The 27,194-nt window shown below is 47.7% G+C and overlaps 1 protein-coding gene and 2 long non-coding RNA genes across 7 annotated transcripts in view; 2 read left to right on the top strand and 1 right to left on the bottom strand.

Annotated features, from left to right (window-relative positions):
* The window catches only part of TFAP2E (transcription factor AP-2 epsilon), a 71,920-nt gene extending 52,841 nt beyond the window's left edge, over positions 1-19,079 (bottom strand). For 2 of the 5 annotated variants that reach the window (XM_081199944.1, XM_081199946.1), the window contains exons 1-3: positions 9,663-9,989; positions 8,135-8,590; positions 4,784-4,835 (exon numbers count right to left, since the gene is read on the bottom strand). In XM_081199944.1, coding sequence (XP_081056070.1) covers positions 4,784-4,835; positions 8,135-8,590; positions 9,663-9,689 — 535 coding nt within the window. In that variant the 5' untranslated portion in view covers positions 9,690-9,989. Of the gene's footprint in view, positions 1-4,783; positions 4,836-8,134; positions 8,591-9,662; positions 9,990-13,999; positions 14,168-18,123 lie in introns of those variants that run through there. The other 3 variants (XM_081199943.1, XM_081199945.1, XM_081199942.1) reach the window with 3 other exon arrangements.
* Positions 14,282-26,514, top strand: LOC308590190. The gene is made up of 2 exons (XR_014009713.1): positions 14,282-15,453; positions 26,319-26,514. It is a non-coding gene; the product is annotated as an uncharacterized lncRNA (long non-coding RNA).
* LOC308590193 lies at positions 16,146-23,054 on the top strand. Its single transcript, XR_014009717.1, has 2 exons — positions 16,146-16,590; positions 22,800-23,054. It is a non-coding gene; the product is annotated as an uncharacterized lncRNA (long non-coding RNA).
* Positions 26,515-27,194: the final 680 nt, after the last annotated feature.

Raw genomic sequence — 27,194 nt, 5'->3', positions numbered from 1 at the left:
CCTGGCCTCTACTCTTGAATAGCAGAATCGGATTTGGCAAGAAATGGGTTTAATTAGGGCTGCAGCATTGAATCAATTAGATGAACCGATGCAGGGGAAACACTTTCAACCCACTAAAAAAGTACCCTGGTTAATTGAGCTACAGTTTACTTGTTATTTTAAAATACAACTGCTTCTAAAAGCTGTACATGGCCATCGCAGCCTTCACCTTCCCCCGAGAGGAAATACCTTGTGCATTATCCAAAACAGAAGTAGTATTATTTTATTCTCCAGACTTATTGTATTGACTAGTGTGCAACTTTAGCAAATTGATTAATCAATCAGCAAATATTGGCTTATTTGGGAAACAGACCTAGTTCCAGTTCCCTGCTATTTAATTGGGGGTAGCAGGATGAATGTCTGTGTTTTGCCATCATTCTGGCTTAGGTTGAATGTTCAGTTTAGGAGTTTAGAAACTAGGTACATTTGGGAGAAAGAAAGACATTGGACTGAAGTACCGGTACTTGTACATTCTCATGTATAGGACTAGTTTTCTGCATGGCTTGTATACATTTCTCTCGTATCTCAAGATCTGTTAGATCAGCCTAGGGCCTTTTGGGGGGCAGTGGGGAACATTTCACCACTTAGAACATTTTTAGTTGCTTGGTCATCTACCTTTAAACCCATTGATTAAATGTAAATGAATTTCCCTATCACTAAATACTAAATGTGTGAGAAAGTTAACAAAAACTGCTACACATTGTTGGACAGAAATTCCATTTATTTTCTTCCCCTCACCCCCATTTCCTTGTACTATGCTACAGTAACGCAAAAACAAATATCTTCAAAGGATGCCTCTCAGCCCCACTTATTCAAATAGGTTCTGACCAATCAATCAACTAACTTTACCAGTTGATTAACGCCCTGCCTTAAATTGTTAAATCTTGCACCATTACTAAAAGTCATGGGTTGCTGCAATTCACATGAAATCGCAACAATAGCTGGTCTGGGGAATTCAGCTTTTAAAATGTCTCCCTTCTGCTATCTACACATGCACACACAAGAGCCTTGTGCTGTTTTGTACTTGAACAAAGATAAGAATACATCTATGTAGCATAAACCACATTATGAACGCCATACCTTTCCACTTTGAAATACACAGACCTGATTCACAGAGAAAGCTATTAAACTATGGTTTACATTATGTACGAACCCAGCACCCCTCCTTAACCATGGTTTGCCTGACCACTCCACCTGATATACTCACAATACCACAAAGGCACAAGGCTAGAGGAACTGGAAAACGAACAGTCCATGGTTTCTTTGATTGTCTGTGGGACAACTCGTGGTTTGTTCAACAAACCATGGCTTAGCCTTAAACAAACCACTGTTTAGTGTTATGTGTGAACCAAACCCTATACAGAATAGGAAAAGTATAAGTCCACTTCTTCCATGTATTTTAAAAGGGAAAGCTGGTCTGGAAACACCTCTGCCCTTCATAATTTATGTCACGTGCAGGAATCTTACACTAGGGTCTTCCTATCAAAATGTGATAATAATTTTAAATAATTATAGAGTGTTCTCTCCCCCCCAATCTCCATGTACATTGAACAAACTGTCTCATCTTTTCCCTGTCCTTCTGCCAATGTATTCAGTGCATCATATGTTGACTTATCCTCATGTTGTCCTCACAACAACCCTATGAGGTAGGTTAGTATGGACGAATGCATACGCTGAGAATTTCACAGGTGAGTGGGAATTTGTATCCAAATGCAGTCCTCTGTACACACCACACCACACTGGTGTCTGTTGGCTGGTATTATTACAGTATTCCAATATTACCAAAGGACAGTTGCCTGTGATTCGTGGCAGTCATACAGTATGAACAAGGGATTTCCAGTTAGCTCTCTTAGCCATGATACTGCACCATCAACTGTGCCATCATTTAGATTCTAGAACATTTCCCCCAACCTGGTATTTCCAAATGTTTTCGACTACAGCTCCCAGCTGCCTGGGACTGGTGAGAGTTACAGTCCAACACATCTGGAAAGCACCAACCTAGCAAACCCTGACCTAGGAAGTTTAGAGTGACACCTGCCAAAAGCAAGACTTTTTTTGGGGGGGGGGTTGGCTTCTTGACTGTTTGGATCCTTTCAGAGCATTCAGAAGATGGCAATGACTTTCTCCCTTTGGCTGTAAAGTCAGCTTTAACACCATGTCTCCTTTTGTGATTTGCAACACCACTGTAGTCTGCCGGTTTAATCTTAGGCTATTTGTTTTACTGCAAAGCTGTGCATTGCTGGCCTTCTTAGCAGCTTGAATTCATAGTGGGGTCAAATGATAAATAAAAAAGCAAGCTGAGGATCAGTGTTATTAAAAGAAGTAACACACAAAAACACACACACACTGTTCGGGAGAAGTTTGCAAATAACATTACAACTGTTCACTAATAAAGACAAATATCTGGGTGAGTATGGACCCAGATTCTACCTCCTGAAGGCTCTATTCTGATCTTACAGGTGTTGTTTCTCACACCCACTCACTTTTACTGAAGAGCTGGGCAGAGTTTTTATCGACTCCAGGTCTGCTTTGATGAGATTTCAATTGGAGAATTAACTGATCACTCTACTGTCGCTCCCACCACACCACTCAAACCACACCATTCCAGGAGGTTGATTACCTTAAGAAACAGCATAGATCACTATGCTTACTAATCATGCTTTCCCAGAACATAAAACGTTCCAGCCTATATAACACACAATGCCGTTTTCTGCCCCTGCCATGTGCTAGGAGTTTATAGGTAGGAAACAGCAGATCCTTATCTCAGGCCTTCAGAGAAGCACCAGAGCACATTAAACAATGGCTTGATTTAATATTGAGCTTTCTAGTCAACAGAAGCAAGCATTCAAATTCCCCTCACCACCCCAGGGAAAAAACAAACAAACAACACTCAAATTTACTGATGAAAATGTTGAGCCTATCACTCTCTTTCCTCATTCGTTTTGTTGTTTGTGCAGCCTGACTTCAGACATGTTTACTCAAAAGGTCCCACTATTGTCCAGTATGCTTCATCCCGAGGCCGGTGTCACTATGACTGAAATAAATACAAAAGGTTCCATCCTGGGCTCTGTACACACCATAAATTTAAAACACATCCCTGCACTCCAAGAATCCTGGAAACTGTAGTTTGTTAAGGGTAGACTATAATTCCCAGAATTCTGGAGGTAGGTGTATGCTTTAAATGTGCTTTAAACACATGGTGTGGACTTAGCCCTGTCACCAAATTTTATCCTCTTGATATTTGGTTTTCACTAGTGCATTACTGAATTTAAGGTGGGTTGTGACAGCAGCATTAACACCATACAAATGTGTGGTAGGAGAAATAAAAATAAATAAATTTAGGAAGTGGGTCTCCAAACGCATGTTTGGGCTAATGGGGGTCCCCCGGTCTGAAAAACATTTAAGACTATTGCATGAGATAGTAAGTGGCATCTGTTCCGACAATCATTTTGACAGTGTACAGGGTGTGCTGTACAAAATGCAGTAGCTTTACTTACTTACTTACACACACACACACACACACACACACTATTTCCCACTGGTCTTACAAGTCCTTTCCTCACTGCTCCAAAACCATTTCAGGTCTACAGCTATTTCTGCAATTTGGAGATGAGCAAGCCTTTGCATAAATAAACAAAATCAACAATCTGCTCAGGGAATAATATATTAAATATATCTGAGAGGAGCATTCAGGAAGAGCCAAGGAAACAATCACAGACTAGACTGGAAAGCTCTGCCTCCTTGCTTGTTTTCTACTCCAAAATCCAAATGTCTTTGCCTCAGTAACTGTGGCGCATTTAGCTCTGGTGGTGGTGAGTACATTCAGAGAGAGGCCAGCCAAAAATGCCTTGAGGGGGGTAAAGAAACAGAGAGACCCAAGCCTTAAAAGCCACCACCATCACCACAAAGCCCTTATCTCCCACACAGCAGCAGAGATAAGGGTAAATCAATAGCTCTCAGGGTCTGTTCTCTTCTGGAGTGCCCCCAAATCTGAAAACTGGCATTCCCATTAGGAGTGCCTAAACTGGCATTGATATGGCACAGTTGGAAACCTGGGCAGAGGGAAGAGAAGGGGGGGGGGAGATTTTATACACTTTCTCTCACACCCCTATTCTCTCCCCCACTACAAGTCCACACGTTAGTGTTATTTTATATACATCTAACAGCATTAGAGAATGTATTGGGCCACAGGTCAATGCTCCCTGAACAAAGTACTTATGTTCAGGGGGCGGGGAAGTTGGGGTCCCCAGGGCCAGGCTGCCCATGAGGCAAGGTGAGGCAACTGCCTCAAGTGATAGGATCCACCAGGGCAGCAGATCCCAATGCCAATCTTTCATTCTCCCCCACCCACAACCTTTGCTCCTGGTGTCAATCTTCCTTGACCCTTTTCTTCCTTGGGCGCCATTGTGAAGTTTGCCTCAGGTGCCAAAAAGTATTGAGCTGTCCTAGGGTCCCCCTGTATCCCTCAACAAAAGCAGAGCTTCAGTCAAATCCCAGATCTGAAGAACGGCGGTAAGCCGATGGGCTTACGTCTAAGAGCAAAGATGGGGAATGTGAAGAGAAGCCAAAGTCTTAGGGATGGACTAAGTAGCCTGGATTCTACTACACCAAAACACAAACAAACACAAATTGGCTAGGCCAAAGCACCCCGTCCCGTTCTGAATGCCGATTCCCATTTTCAAGCTTTCCATGCCCACCCCCTTCAAAAAAAAAAACCAACAAAACCACGAAACCATCCCCTTACCTTTCTTGATCACAGACTGGTCCAAGAGATTCATGCCAGTTTCATCCACAGCCTGAAAGAACAACGGGCAAAGATTATTTACGTGGCTTCAGCATGCAGAGTTGTTGTGCAAGGATTACTGCAAGTATTCACATGAAGCATTTTTAACATTCGAGACACTAGATGGGAATGTAAAGTTTAAGCTGTGTGGGGCTCGGTGGGTGGGATAGGGGGAGATTAAGAAGCCAACCCACATCTCCATCAAATATAGGGGTTTCCTAGAGAAATTAAACATGGGTTTTTAAAAAAAAAATCTGTAAGAGGAAACGAAACTATCTCCTTACAACATCTCTCTCAAACAGGAGTTTTAAAGAGGCATTGGAATCGTTAAAGAACTTTTTCATATTTTGAGAAACTTTATTCCATAATTCAGAGGGAGAGAGAAGGAAAGAAAGGGGGAAAAACCCTGGCAGGCCCTTCCCCTTTTATTACTCAAAAGCAAGCAAAACAAACAAACACACACCAAGAAGGCCATGTTTCTAGGGGGAAAGACACCTCAAGAGAATCCAGGACTGCTCTTTCAAGATACATGACATAATTCAGCTAAAGGCAAACACTTCTAAACCCCACTGAGCCCCCATTAAGCCCCTATTGGGAGAGACTGTTTAGCTCCCGTGGAAACATCTGGGACCCAAGCCTGCGATTCAAGCTTTGGAGCAAGCCCTTATTTGAATAAACTTGAATTCGGGAGTAACTATGAGCATTTGAATTGTATTTGCTTATTTATTTTTTTGCTGGAACCAGGAGCCAAATTACTGCTGTGTTCAGGAGGAAAACAAAACCCCAAGTAGGGGCTCCCTCCCCGCATCTTACTTCTAGCTAACTATTACTGGGAGTTCCCTTCCTTGCACTTTCTGAGTATGTTTCCAAACTCAGAAAGTGATTGCTTCGAGACATCAGTACGGCAATTATGGCTTTTGTTTGTTTGGTTTTTAAACCTAAAAGGTTTTTTGTTTGGGTTTACTAAGAAGCCACCCCACAATGTCATTTTCCTATTTTTGGTTCTGGACAAGTTGTTCAAACTGGTTCCTAGCAGAGACAGTCCTCGACTAAGCCAGCAACTCCACCCCCGCCTGTAGATATGTACCCAAAATGGCCCGGATCCTTGACTGTCATCTCTCCTTGCAAATAGTTTTGAGAGACTCAGTCGGTAGCCAACAAAAAGATGGCAAAATGCCCCGGGGAGGAAAGATTGTTGAAAATAAGAATGACAAAAACGACCAAATGATCGGGGAAAGTCCATCATTATTTTTAAGCGTTTCACTTATTTTAAAAAAAAAATATAAATAAATCAGGGAGCTACGGGTTGTGTACCGCTTTAGAGCCATTGAAATGAATGGGCATGACTAACTTCGCTCCATTGATTTAAATGCGTCTGCTCTAGGTATAAGTTAGTCGGAGACAACCAAATTTACCGGCAGCAGCAGCAAAAGACTTCAGGTCCACACACACGAATACGCAGGAATAGCGCGATCCTGCACAGGATTACTCAGAAGTAGGTGCCACCGAGTTCAATAAGATTCCTTCCTTAGTAACTTCTCAGCCTTAAACGTATTTTAAAAATGCAGGGGGCAGGTTCTTATTGTTGGGGGTGAGCCATTCGGAATTAAGCGTTTTAAAATCCAGTTGAATTCAACGGGAGAGAGTGATTAAACAAAAGCAAGTTTTTACTTAAACCTCCTATGGAAATCCACGGGATGCAAAACAACTCCGGCTAGAGATCGAGCCCTTTGTTAGGTCTGAAGGAGCAGCAATGCAAAGTAAGGAAAAACCCTGAGCCTGCAATCCTAACCCCACTTACCTACGAGTAAACCCCACTGAATTCAGCATGACTTCGGAGCAGACATGGTTAGGATCGCAGCCAAAGTCCCTTACTTGGGAGCAAACATGGCCAGGCTGGTTGGGGATGGGCAAATATGGGTGGAAAGGACTAAAATAATTCAAGGCACTTCTTGAAGCAGGGATCGTGCGTGATCCAAAACGGGATTCCCCTTTTCTACGCTTCCCTCAGGTCTAATGTGTCCCGTCCAGCCTAATCCGAAACGGTATTTTTTGTTTTATTTTGTGTTGTTTTTGCAGCGGTGTGTTCTGCTTGAAACCGGATCAAGACATTTTGTTTGTTAGCCGTTTCAACGATTCTGGGCCGTTTTAGATCCGAAGGTAGGACGGGCGGAAAGAAAGAAAGAAAATCAGATAAAGCGAGCGAAGGATTCGCGATGGCCAACAAGAGGCTTCTGGGTTTGACTCTAGAAGAGCGAAACCATTTTTCCCAGGGAAGAGGGAGGGTCGAATATTCTGAAAAGGTGCCCAGTCGCGCAAAGCTAACAAATCCTGACCATTATCTCATTGGAAGTAAGTCCCACCGATTTCAGTAGAATCTACTCCCCGGTAGAGCTTCAGCATAGGGGAGGCATTTTTCCCCCTCTGTGTCCCCCCCGCCCCCGTGTTTAGTTTTCATCTTCGTCTTCGTCAACTACAGTTACTAGCGCCGTTTTCTTACTGGAAAGTGTTGGAAATATACGTCCCATCACTTCATTTTAAAATAAATAAAACGCATCTGATCAGGTTGTGGGTAAAGACAGGACTGAAGCTTGCATCTTTTAAAAACAGTAACGATTTGAGGTATTTAGTAAAATGGCTTTCAAAGAAAGGAATTGTGAAAGACGCGCAGCCTCACTTGAAGCAGGCAGTGATTTGGGCAGGAAAAAATGGGCAATGTATTACGATCATTATTTTTAGAGGGGGTGGAGAGAAGAAGGGGATCACCTAGGAGGCAAGTAAAGTTTAAAGCTGACATCAAACCCTCGTTTGATATATTCACCACCGTTTTACACTTTCCAGCGGTTGGAGAGGGTCGTCTCGGGAAAGTCTCAGCAGAGGAGAGGCGTTTGTTTCTTTTCACTCGAAATAGGTTTCATCGAAATTCGACGTCTATAGGCGCGGGGACGGGACGGCGGGCCTGAACTGTGGGACGAGGAGTGGGAGGCTCCGCTGCTTGTACCCCATCCCTTTCTTCTGCCTTTCTCTCAGGGGGCTTCCCAAATCAGTGACAGGCCAACCACTGACGGAAGCAGACACACACGCTAGATTCCCATTGAACTCGGTGGGACTTTTTTCTGCCTCAACCGACAGGCTCCGAGCAGCCCGCAATATCTGCTGGAGAAGGGGCTTGAAAGCTCCCCCCCCGTGGTTGCCACTTTCTCTTTTACTGCGCGCCCCTAGACGAGAGCGCCCGCCACCAGGACCCGAATTTTCCTTCCCTTCCCGGATATTCCCCCTTTGAGGAGCCGCCCGAGCCAGCCGCGTGCCTACCTGGATGTCCTCAATGCTGTGGTGGCCCAGGGCGTGCAGTCCCAGCGGCCCGTCGCTCAGGGCGTGCGCCCCGTCGGCCAGGCCGTGGAGCAAGCGCGGCACGCCGGGGTAGTCCCTGCGCGGGTCCAGGCCGAGCGCGCGGTGCGTCTGCGAGAGGAGGCCGGCGGCCGCTTCCTCTTGGCGCGCCCGCTGGGAGTGCCAGCTGCTCTGCTGGTGCTGGTGGATGGGGTTGATGGCGGTGTAGGGGTCGCCCAGGTGCGGGTAGCCGGTCTCCTGGCTCTGTGAGTAGGGCAGCGGCGGCTGCGGGTAAGGCGGCGGGAAGTAAGGCGGCTGGAAGTCCGAGGCCGGCGTGTGGCACAGAGGGGGAGCCGACGAGTACGCCGCCGCCTGGTTGAGCGACGACAGCTGGGAGAGGCGGCCTCCGGTGGAGCTCCCGTTCAGCCCATCCGAGCGGTCCTAGACACGCGAGCAGAGGAAGGAAGAAGGGAAGAAAGAAAGAAAAAATGGTCACTGGAGAGAGCCACGCTGCCGGGGACTCTGTTCCTCCTGCCCTCCCTCTTTTCCGGGAGCGCACGGCTCCTCCGGGGACGCAGCGTCGCCAGGGAAGAAGGGCGCGTTACCCGGCCTAAGATCGCAGTTCCCCGAGGGCCCCCTGCCTCAGAAACACCTGAGCCGCAGGCAAGGCGCATCTCCGGCCAGCCGAGCCCTCCTCCTCGCCTTCTCTCCGCAACCCCAGGGCAAGCCGAGCAGCCTCTGCGCCAAAACGACAAAAAGCGCGCCGCTTTGGGCATTCGACGGCGATGGGGGGGGGGGGACCACCACTTAACAATCTCCTCTTTGCAGCTGGCCTGACTTTTCCGCTTAGAAACAAACTTAACTTTTTAAACTGTGAGGGGGAAAGCACCCAAGACACAGCAAAAGCACGAGAGAGTTTGTTGAGGGTGCCCGACTGGGGAGATCGACCTTGCTTTGTTTACTGTAATCTCCCCCCCCCCCAATAGCAACTGAACCTCTTTCCTCCCGCATCTCGTTTTGCTTTCAGCAAGGAGAAAAATACTGAAATCCGAACGGGGAGGGGGAAGAGAACCAACAATGCGCAGCCGTTGCATAAACAATACTAATTTTTAAAAAGCCTTCTCTCCATAGACAGCGGGTCTTTTATTTGCTAGCTGCAAACTACCAGAAGCAGCACGTCGGAAAGGTCTCCTCGGCTTCTCCTCCTCTCTCCCCCTGCTTTTGTAATCGACTCCGCCGCCTCGGTGTGTCCCCCTCCTCCCAATCCTCCAAAGGAAAGAATTAAACCATCAACTGGGGACGCTGCGGAGCCCTGACATCTGGCCAACATTAAAGGGTGAAATCTCTCTTAATTTGGAGGTATAGGGTTCCTTCAATTAACTTTGTCTTCGAATGAGCTTGATAGAGAAAGCGGAAAGCGTATTTTCTTCTCTTTTCCCTCCTTCCCACCGTCCCCCGTCCGGCTCCCCCCCCCCCCGCAAATGCGCGCACACACACACAAAGTCCAACTCACCATGGCGGAATATGTGTGAACCAACATCTGGACAGCAGCCAAAAAAGCAACAACGAAAATCTTCTAGGAAAATGCCCCCAAACGGGGGGGGGGGTGTTTGTTGTTGGAGGTGGATGAGAATAACAACGACGAAATCAGCCCCCAACCCTGGCGAAAGAATCCGTCAAAATCTAGTGGTGATCTGCGCTGCCATGGATGGCCTTCGCCGCCGGTAGCCCAGCGAGCGGCGCGGTGGGATGGTGGCTGCTTCTTTCCCCGCGAGCCTTTCCCTTTAACAGCCTATGCTCCCGAGTTCTTGCTCCCTCTGAGCCCAATGCAACTCCATGGACTCCAGTTATAGAGGCGGGAGCGCGCCCAGAGCGCCGGGAGCGCGCGTTAAAGAGACAGAGCGCACGGCCGTCGCCTTGGGTGTTTCGAGGATAGATTCGGCTTCCGCAGCGACTTCAAAACGGCGTCTGAACGCGCGGGGTCGCGGAGGAAGAGAGACCCAGCGCATGGCAGCCCAAATGTGGTGACTAGGAAATAAGTAGCAGGGAGCTTGCGGAGGAATAAGCCCCTCTGAACAGAGTGTAGATTTATCTCCGAGGAATCATTTCAGGATCGGGCTGCGATCCTACCCGCACATAGATCCATACTGAATATAGTGGGATTTAATTCAGAGTGTAACAGACATAGGATCGAGGGGCAGGGCTGTATTCCTAGGCATAATTACTCACTAAATCTCACTAAACAGACTTTGATTCAGGACGCATCTTCCGGGCGAGTAGTTTTAGGGTTGCAGCGTATCCCTTAGCAGTAAAGCTAAGTTAATTATCACTTAAGGCAGCAATCCTATGCACAGTCTTCCTTGAGAGCATGTCCCATGGAGCTCAGTGGTGCTTGCTTCCGAGTAGACTTGTATAGGCTTGCCCTGCTAGTAGATCTGCCTATCTCTGGGGCACAACTGTTTGCCAGAAATTCAAACTCTGCTTCGATTGTTGTTCTTAACTTTTATTCCCACCTCCATGGGGGGGGGGGAGAGATTTATATTTAATAAAAGGTGAAACTTCAATACCGGTCTGTTCTCGCTACACATCCCTTCCAACCCCACTTCATGCAACCTAAAACATCTGGATGTGTAAAAGTGCCGCTTTCACAAATGGCCAATGTTTCATCCTCGAGGAGAAGGGGCATTTTATATTATTATTGACTTTTTAATGACAATACTGCGGGTTGTATCCTATCCAGAGTGGTCCCATTGAAATCAATGAGCATCACTAAGTTAGGTCCATTAATTTCGGTGGCTGTCCTCTGAGTATATTGGGTTGGCTACAACTTCAAATCCTCTTCTGCGTTTGTAAGGGGGGGTAGATTTGGTTTTGGCGATTTCTCCTTAAACTTCAAAAGAGCGACTTAAATTTGTGAAAGAGCGGGGTGGATGGGAGAGAAGGACCCGAGCCCCACTAGTGCCTGCTGTGTCCCGGGTGGACCTGGGGAACGCGCAGGACAGAAGAGCGACGTCCCCAAGACTCTCTTTCCTGGCTGTTGGTGGACGGGTGGGGAGAGCGGCGGCTTTCTCCGCGCCGCTCTTAGCTTTAATTTTATTAGGCCCAACAAGGTGATAATTCTGCCCCCACCTCCCCGCTCCCTTCCTGCTGCTCCTTCCGTATCAAAGACAGCAAGGAAAGCGAAGGCCCCGCAGCCATGGAAAAACATCGATCCGCCCAGCTAGCTCGCAGAGACTCTCAAGCGAAGCGCGACTTCCGCGGCTGCTGAAATGGACAAGGGCTTTGCTGCGCTTGGAAAAGCGCTCCAGTTTAGGACGCGTAGTAGGAGGGGGGGGAGTTGGGGCTTTTATTTATTTATTTAAAGGAGGTTGGCTCCTTCTTAAAAGACGAAGGGCGATGGATAAACGGCATCCCGAGGAGAGAGAAGGGAGCTAGCCTCCACTTTTGATTCATCCTGAAGTTGCTGCTCTTGGGTGGGTGGGTGGGTGTGTTTTAATCAGGCCATATTCCCTTTCACAGTAGTCCCCCCGCAGTCAAAAGTTTGAAAAATTAACTCTCGTCGCCGTTTTAATCGCATTGCACGTGGGAGCCAAGGCCACAGTTTTTCACGTGGCGCGTTTTCAGTCCTGGGATTCAGTCCCGCAGACTCAAGCGCGCTATCCGCTGAGTTCAGTGTGATTATTAAGCAAGGGCTGGCGCTGCTGGGGGTATTTGGCATCGGAGCCTTGCAGCAAGTTTCCTCGGAAGTAAATCCCACGGGGTCAGCCCCCGGGGAAACGACCCATACACACGCAACTCAAGGCCCCACTTTGGATATTGAGACGCGCCTGCTATAGGATTGTGATGGGTTTAATCCTAAGGGCGCGCCTCGTCCCCCCGTCCTCTCACTTTCGGAAATGAATTTTAACATCGTTTTTTTATTCAGGTAGGTGCGAAGGAAAGGGGTGAGGGGGAGGATTGGGGTGGGGGTGGGGGTGGGGGTTTGAAGTGCAGCAATTCGCCCAAAGGCAGATCAGTTATCTAGGTCCTAGCAAGGACTGAGTTAAGGGAACGTCTTAGGGCTCAGGTCAAATGTGTGCAGGCCTTGTAGTCTCATCGACTTCCAGGGGGCAGTTAAGGGGGGGGGACTGAAGTCTTTGCACATTAATACAAAAAGCGACTGTGACACTTTAAGCGCTGTAGGGTTTGCCTCTGGAATCTGTGCCCGCAGGACGGCACCCTTACAGTGCAACGTCTTCACTCAGAAGGAAGTCCCATTGAATTCAGTGGCACTTGCTCCCCAGTGAGTGTGCGCTGGATTGCAGCCTTAAGAATTCTCTTCATTGAGTCCGGATCTTGTCCCTGTGTTTGTCATATATACAAAGGCAGGTTGTTTTGAAAAGCTGCCCATCCAGAGAGTTAAGAAACGGTGCTTACATTTCTGACCGCAAGAACAAAATCGATGCTAGAATAACATTGGAAGCGCAGTTCCCTGGACGACCTTCGCCAGCCGGGCGCCCTCCAGATGTTGGCTGGGGCTGATGGGCATGGGCGTATCCAAGGGGGAAAGAGGGGCAGCTACCCCTCCCCAAATCAAGTAAATCAATAAAAAAATACTTAACTAACTGAGGTTCTGCTCCCCTTAATATGAAGCCTGCCCCACCACACATAAACCCTGGCTACGCCCCTGCTGGTGTGAATTGTAGTCCAGAATACCTGGAGGCCGCCACGCTGGCGAAGGTCGTCCTTAGTTCCCGAGGCCAAATCTGGGGGAAGGCCACGATTATTATTTCTTAAGGACCAAAAGAAAACAGGAGGGAGTCCCAGTAGATCCCCGCCTTCTGTTGCAGGTGGCATGATTGGCCAGCTCATTTTTCAATCTTGCAAATACCTGGGAAAGGCCAACTAGCAAACAGAGCATTTCCCCGCGCGCTGGTTAAGAGTGTCTGCCTGAAATATCACTAGTACCAAACACGTATCGCAGCATGCAGAAATTATCTCCGCACAGAGCAGCTGGGGCCCGAATCCCAGAACCCTTGGGGACATCCCACCCGCTGTAGAATCTATGACGCTTCAGCTAGATACAAACGTGTTTTTGTACGCACACACCCGCACGAGGGACGCTCACGATTAACGTTTTAGGACTGCGCAATCTGTGTACCGGTGCGTTCAAGAAGTGTCATGAACAGTCTGTGTGCCTTATAGCTAAGTGTGCAAATGTACAATTTCACACAAGCGACTGCACACGGGTAGAGACAGCTTGTACCTGTGTTCTGTGTAACGTGCGAACACGCTGCGTATGGAACTGAACGCACGCGTAATTCGCTGGTTAACAGCCGGCCTAATACAGCGTGGCCAAGAGGCGAGCGCCCCAGCTCACACTCGCTCCTGAGTAAAACACCACCGAAGATAGAGGAGCTTACCAATGAGTAAAGATGAATGGGATCCCTCTTCACATGTACTTCAAAGAGATACAAACGTGTCTCCTCTGTCCAGAAAAACTATGTATGTCTATGTAGGAATGAGCGTGTTATAGGCATTATAGAGGGGCGCGAGGGGGAGAGAGCCAACATTAAGCTATATTCAGCAGGAAACTGAAATATACGAGCAAATATCCAACCCGGCGACCTGGCCCTTCAGAGGCCCCCCTCGCTACGATCTGTCTCCTTTTCCGTGCAACAAGATCCCGTTCTGATGTGCGCAAAATTTGTTTACCTACCCATCTATAAGCTGAGTGATGTGTCCATCCACCTCGCCCTCCGTTTAGTCTCCCCATCAACACACGCCCTGCTGCCTGGCCGCCCAGGCACCCATAGGAGCCTCCAAGAGGCGCAGAAAGTTAGTCTCCTTCAGCACCAAGTCTTTACATACCTCAACACACGCATTGAAAAGTACGAGCACCCGTGAAAGGCGAACGAGCCTTTCTCCCACAAGAGCCACCTTCGCAGGATGAGACCAAAGACCCACTGAGTGGAAAAGCAAGGACGTTACAAGAGCGGCTCGTTCCTGGCACACGCGCACCATACATGTGAAGCACCTCCCTGTCCCCTCACAAAGAATCATGGGAACTATAGTTTGCTCCCCACAGAGCACCCTTAAACTACATTTCCCAGGATAATTTCGAGATGTATGCTTTTAATGTGCGATATGGTGAGTGCACAAAGGAGGTGATGGGAAGCCGTGGCCTTCCTTGTCGTTTTGCCCCAGCAGCCTCCGACATTCAGAGGTATACTGGTCCTGTACATGCAGGTTCCATTGAGCTATCATAGCTGAACAGTCCTTGGAAGTCAGAGCTTCTCAGGTTAAGTATGTGCAGACTACCCTGGGACTAAGCCTCATTGAACATAGCAGGACTTGCTTCTTGGTAAGCACGCTGAAAAGTTGGCGCTGTTGACTCACCCGTTTCTTTCCACTAAACGACAAAGCTGCAAACGTGACGGTCTGAAACGCAAGTCTTTCCTCGGTGTTCCAGCCCTTTGGACTTTTCTTCCCCACCCCTTTTCTGAACTTTCCCCCAAGATTTACAATATCCTCTCTCTCTCTCTCTCTTTTCTTTTTTTTTGCTTTCTTTCAAAAACGAAGTGAAGAGGACCCCGGGATTTGTGGACAGTTGGAAGCAATCCCAAAAGACCTGAAGTCGACTCCACCCGCCTCCCTTTCAGCTGGAACGGAGAAAGAAGAACCGGGGCATCTAGGAATGGGTTTGCCAAAAGCTCTAAAAAGTCATAATGGACACAATACCTGAAGGCAAGGACTGCCACTGTTTATTTGGAAGTTCAAAGAGGAAAAGAGGAGAGCATAACCAGGCCGTGTGTCGCCCGTTTGGAGGAGGAAGTCTGGACTGATACTCGCTTTTTATTCAGGTCTGCGAAGACAAGCTGGGTTGGAAGGATAGCATTTTAGGATCTGTTTTCCGCCACCAGCGTGGACAGAGCAATGACTGGCTCATCTTAAAGCCGGACAGGGAAAAGCAACTTTTCAAAAGGGAAAAGGGTAGTGGGGCGCGCAGTTCTCTTCATGTCCCTGCGAAGACTCGCTCGCTCCAAAACTTCTCTGGACACGATCCATCCCAAGGAGACCGCTTTGAAATCTCAACCATTTCATGGTGGGAGAAGCGGTGGCTGGCGAGACAGGTTTTCTTGGGAGTAAGCCTCCGGTTGAACCCATGCGAAGATTTGCTTTTGACTAGGGAGGGAGAGCCCTGGACCTGCTCAGGACAGCGCGGGGAAGATTCTGCTGTCTAGGCGAGCGAGTCTTTGCACGTCGAAGGAACTGCAGCAGAGCGAAAGGGGGTCGCCTTGCAGCGCCTGCGCGCTTTCTTGGAAGTAAGTCCTGTGCAAAGGGAAGGAAACTTCCTCCTTGGTTGCTGTTATTTATTTATTTGCAAAGGTGCTTAATATATTTATTTGATAAGATTTATATACCGCTTATTTGTGGGGGGAGGAGACCCAAGCGGTTTGCAAAAAATCATCTGTATGTCTGTCTGTCTCTCTCTCTCTCTCTCTCTCTCTGTGTGTGTGTGTGTGTGTGTGTGTGTGAGAGAGAGAGAGAGAGAGAGAGAGAGAGAGAGAGAGAGAGAGAGAGAATGAATGAATATCCCTGGGGCCGCAGGCGCATAATCTAATATCGACTTCCTGGCAATCATGTACAGGATCGGGCTGAACCCGTGCTTCACTATGGATTGAATTGCGCCCACGCATACTCAGTGGAGAGACCTATTTGTATCTTTAAAAGGGGGGAGGCGGGAAAAAGAAACAGAAAAACACAGCAAGCGGCTCCCGCAGCAGGAACATAATACACACCCTCCCCGCTTCTTCCTCTGCCAGTGCCACTCCCGCCACTTAAAGTGGGCTTCATTCATTTGATGTGGCTTCTGAATCTCTTAGAGACCGTTTCAATAAATCACTGCGAAGCCTTAGGACATGGTCGCGTGGCATTTCTTACAGCTGGTTCCTTTTATTTGGGCGAGGGGTGGGGTGGGGGAGAGAAAGGGGCAGGTGCAGGGGAAGGGAGGGGGAGAGCCTTCAAGTGGGGAGGGGAGAAGAAATAACCACCACCACAGGCTCCAGTCAAATTTAGAAACACTCCTAGCTAAGGTGCAATGCTCAGCAAACTTGCTTAGAAAAGGTGGAAGCCCCCAGGGATTTTCGCTTTCGTGCACGAGGCTAGGATCAGGCACCAGGTCCCATGAATTTCGCCCGGATAATTTTAAGCACGTGCCTGCAAACCAACGGGGTTCAAAGGCTGCAATTTTAGGCATACTTACCTGAGACTAGGACGCACTCAGCACAGGAGGGAATTATTTCCAAGTAAGCAAAGATAGGATCAGGATGGGGGAAAGGAAGCCGGACTTTGGCTGGATCGTGGCCAATAATGATAAGAAACGGCAATAAACAAACAAAACCATATTTGTTCCAGGAGCCGGTGCTGCCTTCGGAGCCTTAAGGAAGCTAAATGGAGAGGTACAACTTTAAATAAACTAAACTAAAAATAGTAAATAAAAATACAATGCATTCTTTTAGGATTTCGATCAGGGTTTTTCAGTATGGGGAATATTTTTCGATTTTTATTTTTTTTTAATTTTCTGTGCCATTTGGCTATTGCTTTAATGGTGATGACTGCCACGACAGAGAATCTATAGTCTTTTTATTATTATTAATAGCTCGCTCTGCCGGCAAATCAGCGTCACGAGGCCACTAATATCGAGAAGAACAACGACACCCCTCTAGACAACCAGCGGGGGGAACGTTTTTTGCATAGGAACTCACAATTCGGATGACCAGGGCGTGGGGTGGGGGGTGGGGAACCGATCCGGACGGTTGTTGGCCGTCAGGAGGCAACGGATCCTGCCCTGATTGAAGTCGATTGCTTTTAGGTGAAATACCGAAAAGGAAGAGTCTTAAGAGGTCTTAAAAGAACCGCCGGAGGCAAAGTAAAGTTCAGGGGTCCTCATCCGGTTCGCTTTCACATCCTTGAACTTGCTCCTAGTTGACGTGCAAGGGATTCCTCTAGAGTAAAAGGCAGGATCCAGACAAGGCACTGGACTTCTGAGGGAGCTCCACTGATCTCACTGGGAGACGTGGGCTCTTCCCTAGATGCCTTCCATTGAGATCCCTCCGTGGAGCTGGTGCCTAACTTGTGCTGGATCGAGGCCTTGAAAGGGACGCCGTTTTGCGTCTGATGGCTGCAGCATTTCCATGGTTCAGCTCCAGCGTCCCGAATACTTCCCGCGCACCATCTCACCATCTTAGCCCTGCAAATATTATGATGCCCATGTTACAGATGCGGGGCTGAAGCGGAGAGAGTTTGGCCCGGCACCCCTGGGCAACTTACAGCGCCACGCACACCATTAGTTTAATGGAAATACTTTAATTAGGCAAATAAAAATAAAACACTGTTTTAGCAACTTGCATTAATTCCGAATAAATACAATACATTTTTTGTAACTCTATTCAATATCTCCCTCGATGCTTTAGGCTCACTTAAATTTAAGCGCCAGTGACTCTCGAGTAAGTCCATGGCAGGTTACCGGGCCTCCATCCTTCATCTTATGCCCACTTGCTTGTGAGAAAGTCCCCTTGAGCTCAGTGGACTTATTTCCGAGGAATCGTGTACAGGATCTGGAGCAGCAACCCGAGCCTGTTTCCTCGGAAGTAAGTCCATTTGACCTCAAGGGGATTTACTCCCGAGGGATCGTGCCTGCGCGTTGGCATCCTTACGTGGAAATAACCCCCGCGAACATACGTGGAGCTGACTCCCAAGCGAAAACCCAGGGAGGAAAGCGAGCGTTAAATGAGAGCTCCGCTCCAAAAAGAACGAAAACCGCCAGTCTTAGCCCCGATCGTCTGCTGCAGGTTTGCACGGATATAAAGCCGACTTGCGTGCAGCGGCGCTTTACTTCCGAGGAAGCACGCGCACCGGATTCCAGCTAGCGTGGCTGCTGAGCTAGGCAAGGGGGGCTTTGCACCCAGCCAGGATGCGTCCTGCTTGCTTACCTGCAGGTAGTAGCGCTCCTCTTTGATGTTGCCCGACTTCCAATGCATCCCTGCGGTGCAAAGGTGCGAAGCGCAAAGCGTTGGAGACGGGACACCCCCAAGCCCAGCTCTCCTCTGCCTCCTTCCTTCCGTCTTGCCACTCCTGCGAGATTCAGGCGAGCCTCTCTCTCTCTCTCTCTCTCTCTCTCTCTCTGCGTGTGTGTCTGAGTGGCCAGGAAAGTTGCACCTTGGAGGCGATTCGGAGCAGCCCCCCACGAAAGACGCGCAGAGTCCAAGAGGCTGCGCGGAACCCCGAGGGGGCGGCAGCTGCTCTGGCACCTCGGAGGCCTCTTCTTCTTAAGCCCTTCTTCCTGGGTGCTGCGGGGGGATATTTGCTCTTCCAGCCCAGCCAGCCAGCCGCCCCCTCCCCAAATTCGGAGCAACACTTGCGAGAGAGATTTCTGGCTGCAAGGAGCAGAGAGACGGGTCGGCCTTGGTGGCGATCGTGCAATCCAGACTTCTCGATCTGCTTGCACCACCCTTTCTCTTGGGCTGCTGCTGCTGCTGTGGAAGTTGAAAACAAACCCTAACAAAGCCAAGAGGAAGCCAAGAGGCCAGGAGTAGATGTCTGGGGGTGGGGGGTGGGCTTAGGTGGGTTTAGGTGCCTTCCAGGGGCCTTGTGCAAAAACGAGCAGAGCAAGACATGCGAGTTCCCTAAGAGTATAAGAAGAGCTGCTGGATCAGGCCTATGGCCCGTCCAATCCAGCGTCCTGTTCTCACAGTGGCTGAACAGTCGCCTGTGGGAACCACTCAAGCAGGATTCGAACCCAAGAGCCTCTCTCCCCTTCTGTGGTTTCCAGCAACTGGCATTCAGAACCATTGCTGTGGAGGTAGAGCAGAGTCCCTATGCATGGCTGGTAGCCGTTGAAAGCCCCATGGGCGTAGCCAAGGGGGGCAGCTGTCCTTCCTAAATCAAGTAAATAAATAAAAATAACTAACTAACTGAGGTTTTGTTCCTCCCCACCCACCGAACATAAAGCCTCCCCCTCTGCTCCTTTCATGTTTGTATAGTGTTCACACTCCAGGGGTAAATGCGCAAGAAGTATCACAAGCTCCAAGGACACATTGCAGCAAGGAATCAAGGAGCGTGCAAGGCAGGACTGGGGAGGGATGTGGTTCTGTAGCTGGTGTGGCCTCCGCAGAGTCCTGAGGGTTAGAGAGGCTTGGCTCTCCGCTCCCTACCTGTGGCTTCCCCATCTCTGCTATAGTGGTTGCTTAGAGAATAGCCCTCACTAGGGAAGCAGAGTTGACTCTGAATGGTCCGGAAGACACACCCACCAACTTCTTAGCCCCGCCTACAAATTCCAGACACAGAATCATAAATGGTAGAGTTGGAAGGGACCACGCGAGGATCATCTAGTCCAACCCCCTGCAATGTAAGGAATCTTTTGCCCAGTGTTGCATCCCTAAAAATGTAGGGCTCAAACCCACGACCTCGTGATTAAGAGTCTCACACTCTACAAACTGAGCTACCTGTGGATGACTCAGGCTATGTGCACACCAGCACCAGTTCAACTTGCATTTTCAATTGACTGTAAACACCAGAGAGGGAGCAGCGACTGTCTTCATCTGATGTGCACCACCAGGGCTGGCCCCCTCAAGTATTTTATGGTGGGGGGGCTGAAGTGACCTCAGACCCAAGGAGTTGGCTCCTATACACACTACAGTGGTACATCGGGTTACAGACGCTTCAGGTTACAGACTCCGCTAACCCAGAAATAGTACCTCGGGTTAAGAACTTTGCTTCAGGATGAGAACAGAAATCGCACGGCGGCAGCGGGAGGCCCCATTAGCTAAAGTGGTGCTTCAGGTTAAGAACAGTTTCAGGTTAAGAACGGACCTCTGAAATGAATTAAGTTCTTAACCAGAGGTACCACTGTACTGTACTTGCTTTGTTTTCCTGCACCAAACTTCTGTTCAGTGAAGCTGTGATCTGCGCATGTGCAACAGCTGCCAGAAATGTACACACCTCATCTTAACTGTGCCAGAAGCTGGTCTGAGGGGCGGTATATGATCCATCAGCAGCAATCGTCAAGAAACTACAGGAATACTTAGGGATGGTAGCTGGCAATCAAACAGAGCACTGGCAGTGGAATAAATGGTAAATGTGTGCACAGCCTCAGTGGCAGGTACTATGAGTATGCTCAGAAGCACTCTTGTCTCTTCCAGAGATGTAGGCAATGCTAGTGTGTTGCAGCACTGTTCTGACACTCTAATAACTGCGCCACACCGTTTTTCTATCTCTCTATGACCTAAATTAGATAAGATGGGTTGCTAAACTTCAATATCATTGATAGGAAGAAGCTGGGAGTGGGGCTAGATCAAACATTTGCTCCCCCTTATGACCAGCTAAATGCTGGCTGTTACAGTGCCCAAGCAGCTCAATGGACCAGACTAGGAATAGCAAATGCAGGCAGCTACTAGGATTGTATGCTACCTCCCACAAGTTATATTGACACAATAATATAAATATAATACTAGTAATAATAATAAGTATTTGTTAGATTCCCAGCTCCATCACAATGTTTGCATGCCATCTTTACCAGGTGTTTCCCATTGGTCATCATTCTCACCTGTTCCCTTTCCTCCCACCTTTTCATCTTGTGCCTGTGCTTCGGTGGTAGTGGTACAGTGGTAGTGGTATCCGTGGGATACAGACTCCAATGGAAGTGGCAAAATTCCCTGCGCTTGTGGATGAAAACTGTGTTATTGGAGGAGATTAAGCAAACCACAAACCCCACTCCCCATCCTAATTTTCAGACCAAAAGGCTCTGGTGTGCCAAAGTGTTTGGGGAGCAACGGGAAGATGATGGAAGCCTATTAAGGAAAGTATAACCAAAAGGATTTTCTAAGGATTTTCAAGAGGAGTCCACTTTAGGATTTGCATGGCTCTTATAAGATTACCTCTACAAGTCTACACGTACTCTGATTGGGATTAAAAAAATAATAATCTGCAGCAAGAAAAACTGAATTCTGCAACCTTATGCAAATTAGATAAATCTGTATAACCATAGTTCACATTATTTATTCTGTTTCTGCTCGTTACAGGAAGGGAGAAGGAACTACACAGGCCACTTGTTGACCACCGGAAAATTAATCAACTCTGTGGTTTTTGAGATTTAGCCAGGCATTGTCCATACACTCTCAAGCATATTATTGCAACCATGAGAACTAGATGGTTTTAAAAAGAAAAGAGCAAAAGCAGAGATTCTCAGGAATTTCATACTGAATATGGAACCTGGTTGTTTCTATGCTTGTGTGGAATGGGAACATACACACATTCTACCCAAAAGCACCCTTCCCCTGAAATTCTGATAAGTTCAGCTTTCAATAGATGTTTTGGTTCTCGCATTGTTTTGGAAAGTGCAGATTTGATACATTCCACTTAGAATGTGAATATAATTTTTCCACCATCCCTAGTGGCGGGAGTTGGAATCCAGCAGCATCAGAATCCACCATGTTTTGTGGACTTCTCTTTGCACTACAGCAGATGTGGGGAGAATCTTTGGCCCTCCAGTTGTTGCTGGACTCTGACTCCCATCAGCCAGTGTGGCTGGTGGCCATGGATGATGGGAGTTGTAGTCTAAGTCTAATAGCATCTGGAAGACCAAAGGTTCTCCAGCTCTGGTTTGTAACAACGGTATGTCAAACTGAGCTGATCAGAAATACTGATGCTTTTGAGGAATAATTGCAAGTGGTCTGAAACACTAGGAGTGGGGAGCCTTCCTCAAACAGTGCCTCTTGCTACACAACCAAGGTCCATTAAAAATTACTCAGGTGTGGTCAAGAAATCAGCCCTCTCTTTCTGGGCCTCTCTGACTTCTGTTTTTGGGCAGGAGCTGCTGTTATAGTAGCCTGTCCACTTCATTCCAGAAATCTGCTTGCTTGAAAAATGGGAGGGGGGGTCATTTGCGTGTGAAGAGGGTTGGAAGCGGGGAAACACTTTAGCTTAAACTGTAATACACTATGATGTGTGATAGACATTAACAAACAGAATCCCACATTAAATTTAATTTCATTCCACTCTTCCTGCCCGGAGCGATTGTTCCCTTCATTTTCATTTTTCCTCTGAATTCCCACAACTCAGGCCTCTTTGAATTCCAGGTTTAATTAACAATGCTCATTAAATGAATTTTTATTCCTTTCTTTTAATATTACTCTGCCACCTGTCTTTAGACATTGAGGGCTGACTGTTTATTCTAATTTATTTCTATTAAATATGGCATTAAAAGGAGCAATGAAAGCAGGGTGGGGGAGAGGCAAGGAAGGGGGGGGCGAAGGTAGAAGTGAAACCAGAGGAGCTATTCCTCCCTCCCTCCCTCCCTCCCTCCCTGGTTCCTGCTCTGTCTCTAACAAAGACAACCCAAAATGAATTTCAAGGACACAGTGCCGAAAGTTCTGTGGGATTGCATTTGTTTTCCACCAGATCTGTTTCATTTGCTAAAATTGGATCAGACATGCTATATTTTGTAGGGATTTTCCACCTAATTCTTAAAGCCCATTGCTCATCTAGTAGTCTGTGTATGATTCCAATTCTCTTTTTACAGGGAAAGAGTCAGAACAATGCGGGGGGGGCAACTCTGTGGGGAAAGAAAGGCTGCTGAGATGCAGCGATGTGGTTTGTTTTGTTTAAAAAGGCAGAGGTGGACCATGAGAAGGAACAAAAGCTAATACCGTTCTCTGCTCATCCTGATTTGTCACAACTGCCCCCACTTGCAATGGATCTTCCATATACAAGAGGAGGATATCGCTGAACTGGGATGAACAGGAGGAAGTCGTCATCGTCATCACTGTCATCATCATCATCATTTATTATTTATACTCTGCCCATCTGGCTGGGTTTCCTCAGCCACTCTGGGAGGCTTCCAATAAAATGTTAAAAATACAATAAATCATCAAACATAAAAAGCTTCCCTAAACAGGGCTGCCTTCAAATGTCTTCCAAAAGTCAGAAAGTTGCTTATTTCCTTGACATCTGATGGGAGGGCGTTCCACAGAGCGGGTGCCACTACCGAGAAGGCCCTCTGCCTGGTTCCCTGTAACTTTGCTTCTTGCAGTGAGGGAACCGCCAGAAGGCCCTCAAAGCTGGACCTCAGTGTCTGGGCAGAATGATGGGGGTGGAGACGCTCGACTTCATGTCCTAATTGTAAGTTGACAGAGACTGCTTGCTGACAGAAACTCAGTATTGGACTAGAAGGATCTTTGGTCTGCACCAGCAAAGCAATTGTTGTGTTCCATCTGAATACAGTATTACAAAACATACTAGCAGGTTAGCAAGCTTAAGCAGTGGAAAAGATGAGAAGCAGGATGATCCCATTAGTTCAACTAGTAGACTAGCTCCTCCTCTCCCAAAGCCATTTCTATTTCAGTCGTTCATTCATACATAGAGTAACTCTCATGTAATTTAAAGGATTGGTGCCTGAGTTTGCCTCCCCCCTCCCCCTCCTTTCCTTTTGTGTCATTTCCTTCAGGCTGTAAGTCTGCAGACAGGAAACTGTCTTGTTTGAATTACAGTGGTACCTCGGGTTAAGAACTTAATTCGTTCTGGAGGTCCGTTCTTAACCTGAAACTGTTCTTAACCTGAAGCACCACTTTATTTAGCTAATGCTGCCGCGCCACCGGAGCATGATTTCTGTTCTCATCCTGAAGCAAAGTTCTTAACCTGAGGTAATATTTCTGGGTTAGCGGAGTCTGTAACCTGAAGCATATGTAACCTGCAGCGTATGTAACCCGAGGTACCATTGTAATTGCATGCAAGCCATTCTTGGAGCCTTTTGGCCTAAGAAGTAAGAGTGAATATACTCTTAACAAACATTCTTGGGGATGGCCCAGTCGCATATTTCTAATAGGAGACAGGATTGGGTATTTGTTGTGTATGCTTATACAGTGGTACCTTGGGTTAAGTACTTAATTCGTTCTGGAGGTCCGTTCTTACCCTGAAACTGTTCTTAACCTAAAGCACCACTTTAGCTAATGGGGCCTTCCACTGCTGCCATGCTGCCGCCACACTATTTCTGTTCTCACCCTGAAGCAAAGTTCTTAACCCGAGGTACTATTTCTGGGTTAGCGGAGTCTGTAACCTGAAGCGTATGTAACCTGAAGCATATGTAACCTGAGGTACCACTGTATAGCACATCTTCCAAATGCCCAACACTGAGCAAATCCTTCCCATGTAGTCTGTGCAGAGGCGGAGCTAGCTGCTGCGGCACCTGAAGCGGCACACATGCTGTGCACCCGGAGGCGGGGCTAGCCACTTGTGGGGGCTGGGCTAGCATCTCAGGGGGCCAGGGGGCCGATGTCAACCCCCCCCGATGACACCTGGGGCAGACCGCACCAGCCGCACCCCCTTCCTCCGCCAATGAGTCTGTGACAACCCACAGTGCATCTGCCATAGCAACTGTGTCCATGGCAGTCTTGTGTTAAAAGGGGTTAATGCTTTGCCACCTCAGCCATGATGTCCACCCCCCTTCTCCTGGCTGTGTTCATAAATGTAGCTGGGTGGCTGGGAAGGCTTGTGCCGTTTCCCATGTGAAAACCATACCAGTTTTTATTATGGCATGTGTCCATGTAAACAAGTAAGCTGCTTTACAGAGAATCAGACAGCTGCCTCAGGTGGACCATTGCTTTGAACCATTGAATCATAGAGTTGGGAAGGAGGAGCCCAAGTCCAACTGCCTGCAGTGCAGGAATCTTTTACCCAACCTGGGGCTCAAACCCACAACCCTGAGATTAAGAGCATCAGGCTCCACCGACTGAGCTATAAGAAGCTTCAGGCAGAAACTCTGCACAGCCTGTCCGGAATGGAATTGGAGGTACTGATTTTGGTGAAACGTGTGAGCTTTCTATAACATCATCATCATCATCACCATCATCATCATCATCATCATCATCATTATTATTATTCAGCTCTCTATATTAGACAAACAGGCCAAATCCTATGCCGAAGGATAAATGGACATAAATCTGACCTCAGGAATCATAAGACAGAGAAGCCAGCAGGAGAACATTTCGGTCTCCCAGGACATTCAATACAGGATCTCAAAGCAGCTGTCTTATTTCAAAAGAATTTCAGAAATAGGCTTGAAAGAGAAGTTGCTGAATTACAACTTATTACTAAACTGAAAACTATGGAGAGACTTGGTCTGAATAGAGATATTGGATTCTTGTCTCATTACACATGCTAAAGCTATTTTTGGTCATCTGCATACTATACCTTGCTTTTTCCTGTAGGACTAATTGCAGTCGTTAACAGTCGTCTATAGGTTTACCATACCCATTGAGTCAACCACCCATCTCCTACTACCCTTCTGGGGGGAAAACCCACCCCACCCTCCCACTATATATAAGGGTCTGGTGACTTCTGTTTCAGTGTATCTGAAGAAGCTAAGGTGCTACTGGACATTTTTTAAAAAAAATTTATGTAATTCATTTTTTTATTATTAGTAGTAGTATACCAACCTTTATCCATAGATCCCAGCTTGAGTATATGAGCAGCCAGGTTGCCCATTTACATCATGTACAGCTGGGTAAGAAAAATCTCAGGAGTGACTCTAGGGACTCAAGCAGAACTTGAGAGGAAAAATTCCTGTTTCCTCAGGGAGGGCAAGCCCTTTTTTAACATAAGAGTGACCCCTAGTGGCACACCCTAAGAAGTAACCTGTGTTTTCTTTCTCTATTTACTGCCCATCAGCACAATGCATCAACTATTCAGAGTAAAGCTTTTCTTTCTCTCTCTCTCTCTCTCTCTCTCTCTCTCTCTCTCTCTCTCTTTCTCTTTCTCTTTCTCTTTCTCTTTCTCTCCCCCTCCCCCTTACCTGGGACTAAGCACCACAGAATTCAACAAGACTTACTTCCAAATAGGGGGTATGGGGGAAATTCGATTCAGTTCACAGTTAAAGGCAAACTTATCAAATTTGCACTTTCCAAAAACAATTTCTTTTGAAATTGGCACTTTGCTTGACTGGAGAGCTGTGTTTCCAAATTTTGCAATGTGTGCAAAAATGCATACATTGGGGTAAAGTGTGGATATAAATGCATTACGGTATATTAGCAGGCATGGCTTGCAAAAATGTGTGTATTTGTCAAAATACAAAAATGTGCTTATCAGAAGAAATGCACACAAATTGTAAAAAAGGTTTTTTTCCTTCTTAATGCAGATTGCTGCAGAAATGTGGAAAAATGAATTTAAGACTGGAGAAATGAGAGAACCACAGACTGACAGATTCATCTATCCCTGCTTCTGAGCAGACCTGGTTTGGATTTCACTGTTAAGTTTCCTTAATCTACTTGCTCTCACTCTGCTCTTCCTATTCCTCCTCATTATTAAAGCACTGTCCTACTCATGTGAAAATACTTCATGTGAAATACTCATCTCTGATAATAGCACCAGGGTGACTTGCCCAAGAGAACAAGAAAATAAGATGCAGAAGAATTATACTGTCAATGCATAGGCGCCGACTCCATGGGGCCTGAGGGGGCTCGAGCCCCCTCAAAAAATTTTTTTGGGGGATCAGCCCCCCCAATAATCTTGGGCGCCCTTCCAGCAGAGCGCCGCCGCCGTCCCCCGCCTCCTCCCCACCTGCTCCCTCGCCAGCCAGCCAGCCAGCCGCGCGCCCTAGTCGGAGAGCCCCGGCCGTCCCCCGCGAGATTAGGGAATCCCCGGGGGCGGGGGCTCCTGCCTCGCTGCTTCGCAGCACCACCGCCACTGCCAAGGCACTGCCGGGGGGAATTTCCTTCCTCCTGGCGGTTTCAGCCCCCGCGAGAACGACCGGGTACCAATCGGCTGGCTGGGGGGGTGTGTGGCTTGCCCTATTTAGGGCCGGAGCGGAGGGGGCTCGCCCTCTCTTCTCCGGCTAGCCCCTCGTTTCCCGCATATCAGCTGTTCCGGAGCTGATTAATAGGCGCAGCACGCTCTCCCCTATTCGCTCACGAGGAGGCGGCGCCACTTTATTTGCATATTCATGAGCTTTCCCGGGCCCCCCCAATATTTTTTATAAGTCCGTGTCCCTGTGTCAATGAGAAATGCCTTTAGT

Source organism: Podarcis bocagei (assembly GCF_964188305.1).
Source record: "Podarcis bocagei genome assembly, chromosome: 7".
Lineage (NCBI taxonomy): Eukaryota > Metazoa > Chordata > Lepidosauria > Squamata > Lacertidae > Podarcis > Podarcis bocagei.
Note: the sequence above shows the minus strand (reverse complement) of the source record. Positions and strands in the feature narration are given on the sequence as shown.